Raw genomic sequence first — 17,735 nt, forward strand, 5'->3', positions numbered from 1 at the left:
ATTTATTACTTTTTTTAGCTGATGAAGTATTATTTTATTAACCCTTGTATTTGAGAGCTGATGCTTAAAAAAAAAAAAAAGAAAAAAAAGAGGGGCCCTTGGCTGTATTGTGAAGGCCTGGAACTGAATAATGCCCTTTAATAATGAGGGATAGAGCTATGGCTTTCGCGGATGGCTGTGACCGGCTCTGTGACCTGATTATGTCGCAGAGTGTCAGCAGCTGAGACACTACAAAAGCGAGCACATCCCATCAAATCTATCTCCATTGTAATCACTCTCACTGCTGAGAGCCTTGTTAGGAGCAGAGAATCCATCAGGCCTCATTAGCACCATTTACTATCAAGAAGCTCAAAGAGCAAATGTGTGCCCTCTCATCAGAATAATGAGAACCAATGTACATCTATTATTGAATTGGATCAACAATGCCATTCTTTCTGTTTAGTTTTGCAAGCTAATTGCAGATTAAAAATTCTACAGATAGTTATGTATGTTAACCTCTGTGGATTGCACCAAAGGTTCTCTATATGTAGAAGGTTTTCATATCCAGGGAGTTCGGTACATGTTCAATGTAGATTGAGTTCTTTAGATGATATTCTTAAATGATACTGATATCATTCTTTAAATCCACTGTATAATTAACATGTTCATTATTCATGTATATTAACACTGACATTATTTTCACATTAATATCAAAAAAGGAAAATTAGGTGGTTTTGTTCTCTCCTCAGCACAACAGAGTTTTATAATATGATTAGATTTCACTTTTTTAACATGCTATGTTCTTCCACTCTGTGGTGTCATTTCTATTTTACAATCCCTCAGGTTGACAAAATGAGTATTTTTCTTCTTCAGAAGGTCTTGCCCTTTTTATAAAATGACTGCATTTCCTAAGCTGCATTGCACCCTCACTTCAAACCCATGTAAATCCTGCTGAAGTCAACAGGATTGCATGAGTGTAATTGAGGGTAGAATATGGCTGTATATTTTAGTCAAGTAGAAAACTGGGCTGAGGGTAGCCTTTGTAGTAACCATCACCATAAAGCATGCTTTCGAATCTGTAGTGATTTAAAAGCTAGCGATTCAATAGGCATTACGTCCTTCCAAAATATTAATACCAACAGTTAAAACATAAAATTTCTATGATTTCTTCTACGTGCAACAGAGTCAAAAAATAGTCTATTTTTCTGCATCTGAAATAATTCCAAGCGCAAGTTGTACAAATGGGCTTCTTAACTTTGAAGACAGAATAACCTCATTTGCCTGTGAATACAGACAATTAACATAGACTTTTCCACTTACATGATAAACTAATCAGGTGATGTAAATTTGTTATCTAACTGATAAGATCTCTTCTGATATCTTGGTTGTGAAAAACCCAGGCTTCTCAAATGAGTAGTAGTGACATAAGAAAAGAAATCATACCGTCATTTTTAAATTCCAAAATTAAATCAATACAAATTTGCTACATAAAATGTTGTCACACTTGTATAATCTGGACACTCTGAACATAAAAATGGTTGGAGTTGAAGGTCAAGTCATATGTCACCCAAAAAGCAATTTCAGCTAGATTTGCAATAGGATTTCAGATTTGACCTACATTATGTCACTGTGTTACAAGGGATTAAGGATCACCATATATTTAGTCAACAGACAGACAATTATACAAGACCTAAAAAAGAAGGGGTCTGCAATTCAAATGTTTGCGCGTACAAATGGTAAATCACCTGAACGTAACTTTTCAGAGATGACTAGTGATCTGTGGTTCCAAACTAGAGATTCTTTGAAGGAGCCTGATATTCAGAGGGCAAGTGCTCAGGACTTTTTGAAAGTCAGACCCCCTTAAGGGGTCTCAGCTCGAGCACCCAAAAAAGCAGAGGTACCCAAACCCACGACCCACTTATGGATTCAGTTTTAAAAATCAGACCCGCCATTTTTGGTGCTTTGCTAGAATTGTATTAATTGGCAAGGGCAGACTCGACAAAACTCCTCAGACTAAAATGCGATATGTCTGTTACGTGGACGGATAGCATCAGAAGCATACTATAAGCCATAGACTATTATAGAGATGGCTGCTATAGAAAACTCTTATTATTTTTATTATTATTATTGTTGTCATTATTATTATTTATTTACATTGTGATGGTGCCTGGGAGCCCCAGCCATGAACCAAAGCCCTACTGTGCTAAGCACTCTACTGACACGCACCAAAAAAACAGTCTCTGCCCCAGAGAGCTGAATAGACAGAAAGACACCGTACTTTTATTTAACAATAGAGAAAGAGTCTCTTTTTTTCAGAGCCCCTCTCTTTCGCTGAAACCTGTGGAGTTATTGGATTTTACTTTACCTGTACAATAACTAGCAGTACCCTGGCCCAATTGACCATAGTTTCATTCACTGGTATATTCATAATACTAATTCATTAAGCACCCGACTTACGTATATATTTCGCTTACATGTTTTCTGGAGAGAACATGTAAGGGAAAACTACTGAAAAACTGGCATGAATGTATATCTTCAACTCTTACAATTTACATCTTAGGAGCCAAGTGTCTCTTGTGAGAGAACGATATGCACTATTTCTGGAGCACAGATATAAAGAAGCAAGCCTTCTAGATGGAAGTGATCTGACTATGAATTATAGGTATTATAACCAACTTTTCTTCCATACCAATACCCCATGCCTCCAGAAATCTTAATAGGCTTTTGAGAGCCTCCATTTAAAGCTGGCTGCATAAAATGATCCCTTGATGAAAAGGGATTGAAACAAGGGTTAAAGTAGACATTGAAAGGTTATTGTAGAGGGCACATTGTTCATACAATCCTCCTTTAATATGTGTGGTGTGCACCTGCGATAAGATGATTCATTAGATAAGGCCTCACTTTGACAAGCTCCATCGTTCAACCCTCGGGGTAGTGATGGAACAATTCTGTACCCACCCAGTAAATATAACAAGGTCAGCATTTTTTCTGGGACTTAGATGGGGAGACTGAAGCTCAGGATGCATCTTTGTTTATGTTTTATGTAAAAAAAAAAATCCCCATAAAGTTTGAGGATACTGTTTTTGTTTTGTATTGTTTTACTGATCAGAAAAAAATGTAACCTTTGTCTCTAGTAAAAAAACTCAGTGACACAAAATTATGCAGAAGAAAAGAAGAACTTATAATTTGTGCTTTTTTGAATTATAAGTCAAAAACTGTAGAATGAAACTTTATAATTACTGATAGCCAGGGCTGTACCAGTCCATCAAACATCTCCTGAAGTGTCTGTCATCAGCTTGAATTTTTCATTTTAGTTGTATCTATTCTAATAACAGGTATGTTTTTTGGTATAGGAGTACCAAGTTAGCAGTATTAATCTTAAACAATATTATTACACTTATTATAATGATTCTTTTATAATATTGTTTCACTGAAAATAAACAGTCACATTACTTTTGTTACTGACAGACGATAGAATAGAGTCAGTCAGAGATCATGATTCAGGAAGGTACTTAAGAACCTGAAGTCAATGGGATCACTCATGTGCTTAAAGTTAGGCGCATACCTTTCTGAACTGGGGTCTATAGCAGGACCAGAGTGATATCAGCTTCAGTTAAGACAAATAAGAAACTCTGTGGATAAGCATGATATGATGAAACTTCCCATTCAGAATCTCAAAAATCTACAAATTATCGTGTTTAAAACACAGTATTAAAAGGCTTTTAAAAGACAACAGAGCCTCTTGAATTTGCACTAATGACTGGCAGATCCATTACAGGTTGCTACATTTTGTGATTTAATAAACAATGAACAAATAAGCATATTAAATCAAAGATACTGCATTACAAAATATGCTTTGTTAATTTATTTTAAAAATTTATTTTATTATAAATTTAATTTATTATAAAAAATAATGCAGTCTTAGTACTGTAAGACTCCAGTATAGATTTCTGTTATTAAATCTGTGCTTAGAAGTGGGGAGAGACTGCTGTTGTTTTTTTGGTGAGAATTATCAGGTTCTTGAATTAGCAAATCAAGACGCAGCAACAATCTGCACACTTAAAATACCACATTGTTACATTCTTGTTATCTCTTCCCAAGATTGTATTATAAAAGCAAAAGCTAAACCATTTGCAGTTTAAAAAACAAATTCCCCATTCTAACAACCCCCTTCCCCCGGTCCTAAACATTTCTATTTCTTACCTTCCCTGGTAAACATTATTTATTTATCCTCAATATGTGCACTTACAAATTGCTGTCAAGCAAAAGAAATTCATTTTTATCCAAAGATCAATCTGCCATAAGAATTCACTGTTTTCTCCATCTTCCACTCACCTGTCCTTGTGCATTAGTGACTAGCTGACCTGTGACCCCCTGAAGACTGGAGAGTGCATTGCCAAAGGCCTGTGAGCTTGCTATTGAGCCCATGGCTGCTGCTGCTGCAGCCGCTGCTGCTTGACTTGCCAGTGGATTATTAACCAGCTGAAAACCAAAGAAAGAAAAGATCATAGTAAAACCACTGATGAGCAAGGAAGCACACAAAACACAATGCTAAATGAATATATAAATGCTACAGTACTAACATAGGGGAATACTCCACTTTATCCCTAGAGCTTAAGCACTTCTTCAGAGAGCTTTTTATTTCTGATGCACTGGTCCCTTTGACAATGAATGTATCTAAGAATCCCAGAGGAAATTCCATTGTCCTGAAGAACACAATTGTCTTATCGTTCAGAGTTATGTTTGTATTTCCTTCTTAGGTGCATAAGCTAGGTACCTGAATTTTGCATCTATGTGAAATCAATGAAAGTTCAGTCTTTGACTTTAAAGGGAATGAGATCAGACCTTAAGTTTGGCCACTGAGATCAGAAAGAAACCTTCTTGCTTAGTGTTACCTCAGCTCAACTACTGAGCCCAAATATGAGAAAAACCCACTGCTTCTATTGGTTTATACATTCAAGGAATGTGTCAACACAAACACAAATCACAGTCTGGAACTTGACCCTATGATTAGGTTAAATGGATGTCAACTGAAAATGAATAACCATCTCCACAACTTTCTATTTGCAAAACTATGGAAAATGTATTGATATAGTTATTTGTTCTTGCCTGTGAATAATTAATTCCAGGGTTCACGTACAGTTCTCCAGCTGTCTGCATATTGCACGTCTTCTGCCATAATGACATGCTCAATATAAAACATAGCATGCATAAAACATTTTCACTGATGGACCAATTTTCAAACGGTCATCTCAACAGGATGTCCAAATCCCACGTAAGGACACTCTAAGCAACACTTGGGTTTGTAAAAGAACAAGTATGTGTTTAAATACAGAGGAAAGTGTCTCACTGAGGATTCAGATGTCCTATGAGAGACTGGTGCTAGTCGTATAAACCAAGCCACAAGTGCTAGGGAACATTCTGGTGATGAAGAATGATTGGAGAAATGACTGGTACAAGAGATTAGAAGGTATCCATCAGACAGATGCTTTCTGGAATGGAACATCTCTGAACCAGATGAAAGGCTGGTTCAGGTGTTAGCCTAGAACTTGGGAGACCCACGTTCAATTTCTTGCTCTGCCACAGACTTGGGCAAAAAGAAAAGGAGTACTTGTGGCACCTCAGAGACTAACACATTTATTTGAACATAAGCTTTCGGGAGCTACAGCTCACTTCATCGGATGGATTCAGTGGCTAGTGTCCTTTTTCTTTTGTAGAGAAGCAAAGTGTATGTTGTAAATGGTTTGTCTAGTTTTTGTAAAGTCCAGCTACGAGGAAGTTTGTGTGGAAGGTTGGTTTTTTATGAGAGTATCCAGTTTTGAGAGCTCATTCTTAATCTTTCCCTGTTTGCTGTAGAGGATGTTGATCATCAGGTGGTTCCGCAGTTTCTTTGAGAGCGTGTGGCACAAGCTGTCAGCCAGAGGTGAAAGTAAGCCGGTACACCCTGGTATGGAGTACAGGTAAGAGCCCGTGTGCCGTACCAGGACCGGCTTTCCGAGAGGGCAATATAAAGCCCTCGGGAGCGGCAGCGGGGCCCCGGGGCAGTAGTGGTGGCTGGAGCTCCGGGGCCCTTTAAATCCCCGCCAGAGCCCCGCTGCCACTACCCCAGGGCTCGGGGAGCAGGGCTCAGGCTGGGATTTAAAGGGCCCCGGACCTCCAGCCACTACCCTCCCGGAGCCCTTTAAATCCCCGCCTGAGCCCTGCTGCCGAAGCCCTGGGGTAGTGGTGGTAGGGCTCTGGCAGGCATTTAAAAGGCCGGGGCGGTAGCAGTGGCTGGAGCCCCGGGGCCCTTTAAATCCCCAATGGAGCCCGGCCCAGGGCTACCCCAGGGCTTGGGCAGCAGGGCTCAGGCGGGGATTTATAGGGCTTGGGGCTCCAGCAGCTGCTACCACAGCGGAGCCCCAGGCCCTTTAAAGCTCTGCCAGAGCCCAGATCCCCGGGCCAGCGGTGGCAGCCAGGAGCCCCCAGGGCTCCTCAGTGATTTAAAGGGACCAGGGCTCTGCTGCGGTCGCGGCAGCTGGAGCCCTGGGCCCTTTAAATCACCCCCGAGCCCCGGGGCTCCCAGCCACCTCTGCAGCTGGTAGCTCCTGGGTGATTTGAAGGGCCCCGGGCTCCCAGCCGCCACTACTGCAGCTGGAGCCCTGGCCCTTTAAATCAAGATTTAAAGGGCCCGGGAATTTAAGACCAAGCCTCTTCTGGTTGAGGCCACGCCCCCTGCGCAGGACTCTGGCGTACCGGTAAATCCTCTAACTTACTTTCACCCCTGCTGTCAGCATAGTCTGTGTGGTATGTAAATTGTAATGGATTTTTTACCTTCAGTCCTTTTGGTATGATGTCTATCTGTTTAAAACGCATTTGGAAAGGAAGATGATGTCTGTCTGTATCTGTACGAGTTTTTTCATGAAGTTGATAGATTTCCACTCCATACGGCTAAATTCAGTGCCTTACATAATGACAGGTTTCGTGTTAGTCTGTATTCACAAAAAGAAAAGAAGTACTTGTGGCACCTTAGTGCCACTGAATGCATCCGATGAAGTGAGCTGTAGCTCATGAAAGCTTATGCTCAAATAAATTTGTTAGTCTCTAAGGTGCCACAAGTACTCCTTTTCTTTTTGCGAATACAGACTAACACTGCTGTGGAGTAACTCCTGATTTACCCTAGTGTAAGAGAGAGCTCAGAATCAGATCCATGGACTTTTTTTTTTCCTGAGAGGTTAGATTTGGAACATTGGAAAAATGTATTGAAGCAATTCAGATACTACAGGGCTCCTCAGCTGCTACTCTGAGACTTGGGCAAGTCATTCAACTTCTCAGTGCTTCAGTCCCCATCTGGAAAATGGGGACAATAGCACTTCCGTATCTCACAGGGGTACTGTGAAGATAAAGACATAAAACAGCGTGGTACACTACAGTGATGGGTGACCTACAAGAAGGGAAGGGGGGTTTACTCTGCACCAAGAGGGAAGATACCCAGATGGTGTTAAATTCCTTCAGGCAAAGAGGGAAGAAACATAAGGGATTGGGTAGGCTGTACTGTGGGAAGGAGGTGAAGAAAATGGAAAGTAGATGGTGTTAGAGATGGTTATAATTCATGGTTATAAGAAAACTACTAGTCTATTGGACTGTATAAAAATCTACAATGATTGATTATTCATTTACTAAAACATCTACTAATCATTATTAACCTTTCATAAACTATTTATAAATGGAACCTTGCTATAAAGTGTGCCTAAATGAGGACCATTCCATTCCCTCTAAAAGTTGTGAATAAATAACTGAATAAAGCTTAGCTGTGGGTCTGGACAGAAAAGAGTGACACCATTTTGTGAAACGTTTTAGAAATTTTGGGGGGAAATTATATTGGCATTTCAAAAATTTTAAAAATTTCAACTAGCTGAACCTAGCAGTAATAAAACCAAGCAAAAAAAAAATCTGTTAGACTCATTCTTTCTTGACTCTAAACTATGGACCCAATTCTGCTATATCCACACAAATCCCACAGTGACTTCAGTGGGTGCTGCATGGACAGAATTGGAAGCTATGTAGTGAACTATTTGTTGTAAATCACTGAGGAGAAAAGTGACCACACTGAAAGGGTCTGGTTTTCAGAAACAGCGTTCAATTATGCAGGTGTAATTTTGCCCCTGCAAATAATTATACTAGGTATTTTGGGAACCTTTACACATCTGTCTGCTCACATCTTCAAATAAGATAGACGTATAAATGCTAGAATTTGCAACCACAATTAAATTTGGGAAGAGTTATTTGGGTGAGTATAAGTAAGTCCGCAAAACTGGAAACCACTGTAGCTTAAAGCCTTTTTTAAAAAGTAGATGCCATAAACCAGTAGATTCTTCTTACTAGTCTTTTGACTTCAGTTTTCAAAAGCTGTATATTTATTCACAAATACAATGGTAAAATTTCACGGCAAACAGATTAGTTTTTCAATGTATAATTTCTCTGTAAAAAAATTAGACAGAGATACATTGGGTTTCTTTTTGTCATATCATGGAGATAGGCTACTCATTAAAAATTGAGGGGCAGATAGTGATTCCTGCACTCACAAAGAGCAGTATCATGCTTCATGCAAAGTCTCATTGAATGGGAGTATTCACAGAGTAAGGTATTAGAGCTGGTTGAGAATTTTCCAATGGGAACATTCTTTCATCAGGAAATGCTGATTCACCAAAACCAACTTTTCAAGGGAAAGGATCAGTTCCAGTGGAATCTTCACTGGGAAGGGGAAGAGGCAGGGGTGTGTGTGTGTGTGCATGCGTGTATCTTCCCCCAAAGGTTAGCCTACTTGCCTGGGATGTGGGAGATTCAAGTCCATGCTCCAAATCAGGCAGACAAGGGACTTGAACTCAGACCTCCCACATTCTCAAGGAAGTACCCTAATCACCAGGCTATTCTGAGGGGGCCTTGGTCTTGTTTTTTGTGAAACATTTCAAAAGGTCTCTTGTTTTGTCTCAATGGGAATGGCAACAAATTCCAAAACCTTACTTTTTTCTACAGGATGGAAAATCTGCTTTCCGACCAACTTTATAAGGTTCGACCAACTGTGAATAAGAATATCCCAACCTGCCCCTAAATCAGATTTTAAAATAATAGATTTTCCTCTGAATATTTTCAGGAGCTGTTGATCGGAGATTCAAACTTTCACAAACTGATTCCTTCTAAACTTTGATGCAAATTGGGGATGGAGGATTCAAGTTTATCCTAATTATTTGGACAACAGGGTAACATTTGACATATTACACCTTGCTCTAATTTTAAAATAATACCCATTAGCCTCTTCCAACTCCGGCTTGAGAGATTTCTGCTATTTCAGAATGCAGGCGTTAGCACTTGGGAGCACTTATTGATAGAAATATATTATGAAAGATCCCATTAGAGGACTCTTCAGTATTAGTTTCAGTTTTTAAATAGTGATTTAATTTAGAATGCTGAGGGTCTTCAGAGCTGTCACTTCCAGTGCCTGAGTTTCTGCTTCCACTCAAAGCAGCAGCTGTAGCTGCAAGTCATGGAGATCTTACTTTAAAATGACAGGCCTAACTTCCCAAGAATGCACCAGTGTCTGTTAATGAAATTATCTTGAAGTTCTTATGAGGAGGAGCCCTGTAGTATCTGAGTTGCTTCAATACATTTTTCCAATGTTCCAAATCTAACCTCTCAGGAAAAAAAAAAAGTCTATGGATCTGATTCTGAGCTCTCTCTTACACTAGGGTAAATCAGGAGTTACTCCACTGAAGTCAATGGAACTACATTATTTTCTGTGACCTTGAGAGCACACTGAAAGGACTCACCTATTTTCCCATGTTTTTTTTTTTTTCTAGGGGAAGGATGTAAGAAGGGGTTTGATTAGGGTTGACTGGGTTATGGAACAGATGAATGGGAAGAGTTTGTTTTAGAGTTGGCGTGGCCTTTTTATGGAAGTTCTGCTGCTGTCTTCATTATTGTTATTACCCACATCATCATTGCTTTACTAATCAGTATATCTTTAATAATAACTAACACATTTAGAGTAACAATATCATCATTCATTTATTCATTCATTACTCAAATACCTTAAACAGGAAGGACAAGATTTTTCAAACCTCTGAAGCCTAGGGAGAAGGGTGGCTTCAGAGCCTGAGCTCCAGCCCAAGCCACAACTTCAAGGCACTGTCTATTCAGCTATTTTTAGAGTACTAGCGTGAGCCTTGCTAGCCCAGCCCAGGCTGGGAGGCTTGCTCATGCTTGCTCCAAAATGCTGTGTAGACATACCTTTGATGTTAGGCTCCTAAATAAAAGTGAGCTGATTTACAGAGGTACTGAGCAGCTGCCACTTCCTTTGAAGTTGTGTGACTTCCATTGACTCTGCTCCCAAATATCTGACTAGAGCATAGATTTATATTTTATAATATATGTGGCACTAATACATTGCAACCTGGCTCCCTGTAAAATCTAAAAATCCCTGACAGAATCTCATAAAGACACTATAGGTTGTCTCAGCTTAGTCCTTGAAAGGCACCTCAATGTCACAGGGATGAGCCCCAGTTAAATTCTTGTAGAAATAAATAATAATAATAATAATTAGTAATAATTAATACTAGCAATACTCAGCATTTATAGAGTTTTACAATCATAAATTTCAAACCTGCATACCAAAGCTTACTTCACCTTTTGACTCCAAAACAAAAGTAGCCTCATTTTCAGAGGTGCTCTGTATATATAGATACACTGCACTCAAGAGAAAATTATTGATCAGCACAATATGTAAATCTAATTAATTAAATAAAATAAGTGAAATGTAAAAAAAGATACTCTACTCCGACATTTGGGACCCCTGGACATTTTAAATCCTCGCAAAGTCAGTGGAATCTATTTTTGCTCTTTTTTAAAAATCCTTTCTTGGATTTTGTATAATGGAATAATTACAACATTTTATGTTTCTAAATGAACAATGGTGTAGACTGTCTAATAAAAAGTTGCCATACAATTTAAATTTGCCCTCCTCTTTGAAGATAAACTCTTGCTAAGTAAATGTTGGAAGCAAACCTTTTTTTCACCCCAAATCTGAAAACAATCTGTCAACACTTGTTATTTTTAAACTGCTCAAGTCCATCAAGGGAAACATATACATTTTAAAATTGTTTGAATTTGTATTTACAAGTCACTGTAGAGAGCAACAATTCTGTACAGGCAAAACAGACATTTAAACATATGCACGTATCTATAAAATAGTTATATGTAAATACACATTCAGATAGATGCAATAGCATCAATGCTAGAGATGGGGTATTGAAATATCTGAAGGTACAGACTTGCTAGGGACCTTTCAAATATCTGGGTCTCACAGATACGTATTTTGCTCATTATACACAATTATTGTGGCTGGGATATTTGCTGTCCAAATGTATGCTGAATTGCCTATCAGGAATAAGTACTGATAGGGGTATTGCTGATGTGACATGACTTGACTCAATGCAAAGCGACACAACCTGAGGTGCTGGAGAGAACCCAGCTCTAATGTGCATCCTGGTATCACTTATGCAGCATGGACATTGGAGTATGCCTCAGAAATGACCACGCTATCTTTATAAACAAGGTGTAGAATGTCTAATGTGGTTAAATTGGAACCATAACCCCAAATCCACAACCTGAGTTTATACTATCAAAAAAGCTGTGTATGTGATATCAACAGCAAAGCAGTTAAACAACAGGCACCATTCCCACAGCTCTGCACCCTATTATGAAGATGATAGTGCCTGAAGTGAACAGACACCATTCCTGCCACGTTGATCTCTGCTCCTTTCACATAGAAAAGAAAAGAGGAGAAAGAGGATTGGGAAGAGGAATACTATTTGAATCCAGTCCCCAGCCCCTCTCAGGACTACGCCTTATGTTTGACAAAAAGAAAAGAACAAAACTAGAAAAGAAAGTAAATATATATCTTCAGGTAGCTATGTGGATACTGGAAACAACGATGAGTAAAAAAGCAGTTAGAAATAGTAGCTGACAGAATGCCTTACAATGACAACATTGGGCACCTACCTCCAATAATGTAAGTTCCTGGATGTCTAAATTTACTTATTTGTTACAGGCCAAACTTTCATTGGGGTAAACTGGTGTGGTTCCATTTATGTTAATAGAGCAGCATTCTTTACCCCAGTTAAGGATGTGGCCCTTTAAGGTTAACCACTCTCTTCAAAACCAGATTTCATCCTTACATGTGGCATAAACTTACTGTAAACATAAGAAGTCTGACTCTCCCCTAACTTACAGGGGTTTTTACATGAGTGTAATTCCACTGACTACAATGGAACACCTGCTTATTTACACCAATGTTAGTGAGAGCATTAGGACCAAATACCACAATTCTATACTTTTCTAAAGTAATTTACATATATAGTAGGGATATATGCTAAGGGAATCTCCTAAACTTTCTGAAGAGGGTAAAATCACTTGAATTCAAACTAATGCAGTTCCTTGATTCCTAAACTGGTCTATTTTAGAATGCTTTATCAAGCTTCTGAAAGATGCTTTCTACTCAAGAAAAATGGTTACCATAGGGCTTCCTTGTTACCAAAAAATTGAATCCTCATTAAAAAGAAATTGCCATTTGTCCTCCTGGATAAGAGGCTGGCACTCAAGTATCAGCAATTTGGCTGTAGCAAGGTGTCACACAAGAGACAAAACAAATTAATTCCTTTAATCTAAATCATTTATTTGCCTTTAATTTAAATGTACAAATGGGATGTGCACATGTAAATTTGATCATTTGCAGGCACAAGTGATAATGTGCCAAAAACTATGTGGATGCAAATAGAGGCCACACTCAGAAAATGTCATCCTTTATGTCTAGATATCTGAGTAAATCTGTCTGAAATGTTTTGCCTTGTAATACAACAAATTATTTAAATACACATACACTCTGCACTATTTCACTGAAGACTGGTTCACAAAGCAGAATATTATGGAGAATCCAGGATTCTTCTCTCCTTTGCACACGTGTGTGAGTGAGTGAAAGACAGAACTTACATTTAATTTATATGGACATACCTGTATAAATGAAATCTACAAGAAAGTCAGACAATGCCCTGGTTTAAGATTATAAACTGAATGATGTGATGAGATCTCTGCTATGTTTTCCACTCTTGGAACATAACATTTATAATGTAATAATCTCACATAATGGACCTGCTACCATATAAGCCAATGTGAAAACTTCTGTTGACTTCAACAGGAGCAAGATGACACTCTTAATATTTTTTGCACAACTCTAGAGCTATGGGGAATTTGTGCCTTTTATCTGGCTTCAGCTCCAAATTCAGGTTCACCAAAATTCACATATTTATTTTTGCCAAACCTGGGACAAGATTCAAGCACACTAGGGCTGAGTTTTGAGTGCCCCATAGGCCAATTGCTGGTAAAGATAGGGACCAACCAAAAAGTTCTCATCTGATTCAAGCTGGAGTGTATTTTGGATCTGGCACAGTTCCTTGTGGAATCTGCAACTCAGTCTCTTCAATTGAATAATTTCCCAGGTTATTCTTGGCGACATTCTGCACAAATAAATAAATAAATAAATTCTGCATACAATATTTTAAAATTCTGCAAATTTTATTTGTCAAAATAACACTACATAATCATGCCAGTTTCAATTATTTTGGTAATTTATTTCAAAATACCTGTCAGCAAGTATGTCTGTAACAATACAGACACACGCAAAAATTCCCCCAGGAGTAGAGAGTTAACAAAACCCCTATGACAACCTAGTTCCTGTTTCTCTGCCCCCTTCCCCCACCCACTGTGCCAAGCTGGGGGGACAGACCCACAACCCTTCCCCCCCAGAGCCCAGCCACAGTGCCCTCCCCAGCCAATACACCCAAAACCCCTTCCCCCCCCAGAGTCCAGTCGTGGGGGGCCCTGGGCCAGATACCCGCACCTCTCCCCCCCAGAGCACAGCCGTGGGGGCCCGCAGGCCTAGATACCCATACCCTTTCCCACCATGATTGCTGTGGGGCCCCCCCTTGCCCAGACACCTGCCCCCTTTCCCCCACAGCCCGGACATGCCTCCCCACCCCCCGGCCCAGCCACCTACCCTCTTCCCCCTCAGACCCCCGAGCCTGATGCTCAGTCCCAGGTTTGCATGGAGTTCCCTGCATGTCGTCCTCGCCTTCCCTTAGGGCATGCTGGGAACTGCAGCTGCCAGGAACCCTCTAGCTCTCTTCCCCTCCCCCCAGCAGTGTCTTCTATGTGCAAGCTGGGCTCTGCCAGGTCCAGTGATTCCTAGTGGCGGCCAGCAAAACTGCAGCCCGTCTCTGTGAGGGAAAGGAAATTCTGCATGCACAATGCTAATTTCTGCCAAATTCTGCATTGCGCGGTGCCACAGAATTTCCCTAGGAGTATCAGGTGCTGAGCTGCTGCCCACAAGACACACCCACAGGAGCAAAGTTAAACAAAAACTTTACCGGGTGTCAAAGACATTAAAAGGCCTTTCTCCAAATTCTCGTTCTGGGTGGAAAATGTGCAATTTGGTGGGAAACCAGTTGAAACTCAGTCTCTGCTGAATTTTGCTTTTAATTTTTGGGTGCATTCAAATCTCAAAATTCAGAACAAAACTTGAGAGGCATGAACCCATACAAAACAAAACTGACAAAAGGGTTTGCCCAAAGCCCTGTGAATGAAAATCACAGTCTGATTAAACACATATAAGAGCCAAATCGTAGCTACCACAGAACATGTGACCTGAGTGAAGGCAGGCAGAAAGGCAAGGATGCTGGGAATTCCTTCCCCAAGTAATATTCTGATGCAGGATGCAGCCATTGTTTAGTTTGGCCAAGGTTGTATAGAGAGGGGTGGGAAGGTGACTTTTCTCTGCCTCCAATACATTGGACAATGCCTGGGGAACATCTGCTCCTTGTTTTCCAAAGATGGAGCAATGAAGGCCTATAAGCATGCTCTCCCCAAATATCAACAAAGGTATTACATGACTGCCTCTGCTGTATAAAGGTATAATGCCTCCAGCCACTGCCTCTCAGATGCAGCAACATTCTCCACCTCTAGAGGCTTTAGTTTGGCTCTAACTATACTACAGGGTGTACACATACTGGAGAGTATATTAAGATGCCCTGTATAGAGACTGGATTAATTAAAACACACAAAATCCACAGCTTCTGCACATGTACATGGATGGACATTTATCCTCATCAGCAGCAATCTCACTCCATAAAGGTACATGTAAAATGATACCGAGTGTATCTCTATCATGACAAGAAAAGGAGTACTTGTGGCACCTTAGAGACTAACCAATTTATTTGAACATGAGCTTTCGTGAGCTACAGCTCACTTCGTCGGAGTGTAGCTCACGAAAGCTCATGCTCAAATAAATTGGTTAGTCTCTAAGGTGCCACAAGTACTCCTTTTCTTTTTGCGAATACAGACTAACACGGCTGTTACTCTGAAACCTGTCTATCATGACAATGACCTTCCCCACCACAGTTTTCTACAGAAGAAGAAATGCTGAAGGGTTAATGCTGTAATGGAGCCACGTACAAAAAGTTTCCGCAGAGAACCCTCCTTCTCAGTCACTTCATCTGATCTGGTGTCAGCAAGCAGCCTGCTCCCAAAATGAGCTGTAAGTCCTGACACAGATGCTGCACTGCCAGAGCTCTATTAGGCATGCTGCAAGGGGCTGGCTCAGTTTCATCCCTTAACAGTAAGGTAATTCCAGGTGGAGTTTTGTTAATGTTCTTTTGATAGGTACACAGAACACAGTTTACCAGCTATCCTAATTCTATCAGTGTTCCTAGAAGCTTAATATTTTGTGCACAACCGTATCTATATCCCATATTTCCTCTAAGAGCTGCATTCCTTTTTTCATTCACTGTTTCTCCTCGGGCTTGTTCTCCATTTTATTCCTTTACTCTGATCTCCTTTCTCTCATCTACTTTCCTGCAGTCTTGGACCTGATGACAAATTAAGTTTGCCATCTAGGAGTTCAGCAAAGACAGCGCTAAATCTGTGTTCATAAGGCTGTGGTGTTGCCATATTAATTCCTAATTAATTTCAAAGCTGTATATGCATACATTTTACATTTTCAAAATTAAAATATCATCTAATGATTTGGTCACATGTACAGCATGAAATTTGACCACAGTAAATGGAAATACTGTTCAAGGTACATAGAGCAACTGTTCGTTGCAATCTAGGACTTTGCTACAGTATTAACACTATGCTACATGCACAGCTTCACAGCAACAAAGCAGATAAAACTGAGATCCTCTCGCTCCAAAAGCACAGTCCCCTACTATTTGAGGTAAAGAACAACTGCTATTAGCAGTACGAAAATATGACATACAAGGATGAGTTACAGAAAATTTGCCATAAAATCGCTACTCCGAGGATCTTACAATCTAAGGCCACTGTCCTGCAAAGACTGCTTCAAGTTAAGCATGCACATAAGTCTTTGCAGGATCATATCCTAAATATGAGGCTTGTTCTAGCATTATTTTCTGATTGTATTTAGCTGACAGCCAAACAGACTGGATACATTTAAAATCTAATGATCTCAGCCCAGAAGTAAATTATTTTGTGTGATCTTAAGGCAGTCGCGTGGGGTATAAGTCATGGCAAATTATGGGCCCTTGTCTCTCTGTGTCTTGTACGATGTCGAACACAATGTCAGCACTTCAAAAATAATACATAAATTATTTGGTATTTGTTAATGGCTGACAGCACAGATGGATGAAATTATAACGATCATTTATAATAATTTCAGCTATGTACACTACCAGAGAAGATCTACTCACAGACATTCCCCCAACAAATTCTGCTACATGTGCAAAACTACCTACCATCTTTTTCTGCAGCAGCTCGGCTAACAACCTGAAAAGCTGTAACTTTTTCATTAAATCCCACATTATTGCCTTATTGTACATAGACTCTTGTTCTTCCATAAGGCACTGTCAGTAGATAGATAGATGAATTTCTTCATGTTCTAAGTATTTTCTACTTTTATCTATTGACCAGATTCACAAAATATTTATGGTCCCTTCAGGCACTCTTTGTGCGTTACAAAACAAAGGATTTTTGTGCTAAAAATAATATAAGTTCCAAGCTTCTGAGGCCTGATTCTGATTTCCCTCACACTGGAGTAAATCTGGAATAATTCCAATGAAGTCAGCAGAGTTACTCTAGCTTTAAACAGGTATAAATGGGCTCAGAATCAGGCCCCTTGAATTCCTATACATACTACAGATTTTATATAATAGGATGGTATTTTCATTTACAATTCTGGAATCAGCCGATTACACTGATGTTTTACTTGAATCAAGTTTTCCCAATGTAAGACCAGCCTCTTTTCACACTTATGTCAGTGTAAATTAGAAATAATTCCAATGAAGTCAAAAAAGATATACCATTATATAACCAGTGAGAGATGTGAGTCAGGCCCATTGGGTGAGATACTTACTCCTCCTTGCTCTGGTCCCTTTTATGCTGGGTAAATGAGCTGGAGCAGCATAAAGGAGTTCTAAAAGCCCCATTTCCAGCTGAGGAATGATTCCCTTGGGACAGGCACTGCAGAAGAGGGCCAAAAGGCTGTCCACTATGGACCCCTTTGCAAGCACTGGTGCGGGGGGCATGCCAGAGGTGGGGCTGGGGCAGGAGGACCATGCCCAGGATGGACTTCCAGGTAGCCTGGGGAAGCTGCTATAACTTACACCAAACATCACAAGAGTTGTGACCAGTCAGATACGAGGATAAGTGAG

The 17,735-nt window shown here is 39.9% G+C and overlaps 1 protein-coding gene across 2 annotated transcripts in view; it reads right to left on the reverse strand.

The window, feature by feature from the left end:
• The window catches only part of POU6F2 (POU class 6 homeobox 2), a 377,784-nt gene that overhangs the window by 65,550 nt on the left and 294,499 nt on the right, over window positions 1-17,735 (reverse strand). For both annotated transcript variants that reach the window (XM_075125609.1, XM_048839160.2), the window contains exon 6: window positions 4,315-4,461. In XM_075125609.1, the coding sequence (XP_074981710.1) occupies window positions 4,315-4,461 (147 nt within the window). The remainder of the gene's footprint in view (window positions 1-4,314; window positions 4,462-17,735) is intronic.

The sequence above is a fragment of the Caretta caretta genome, chromosome 2 (assembly GCF_965140235.1).
Source record: "Caretta caretta isolate rCarCar2 chromosome 2, rCarCar1.hap1, whole genome shotgun sequence".
In the NCBI taxonomy this organism is placed as follows: domain Eukaryota; kingdom Metazoa; phylum Chordata; order Testudines; family Cheloniidae; genus Caretta; species Caretta caretta.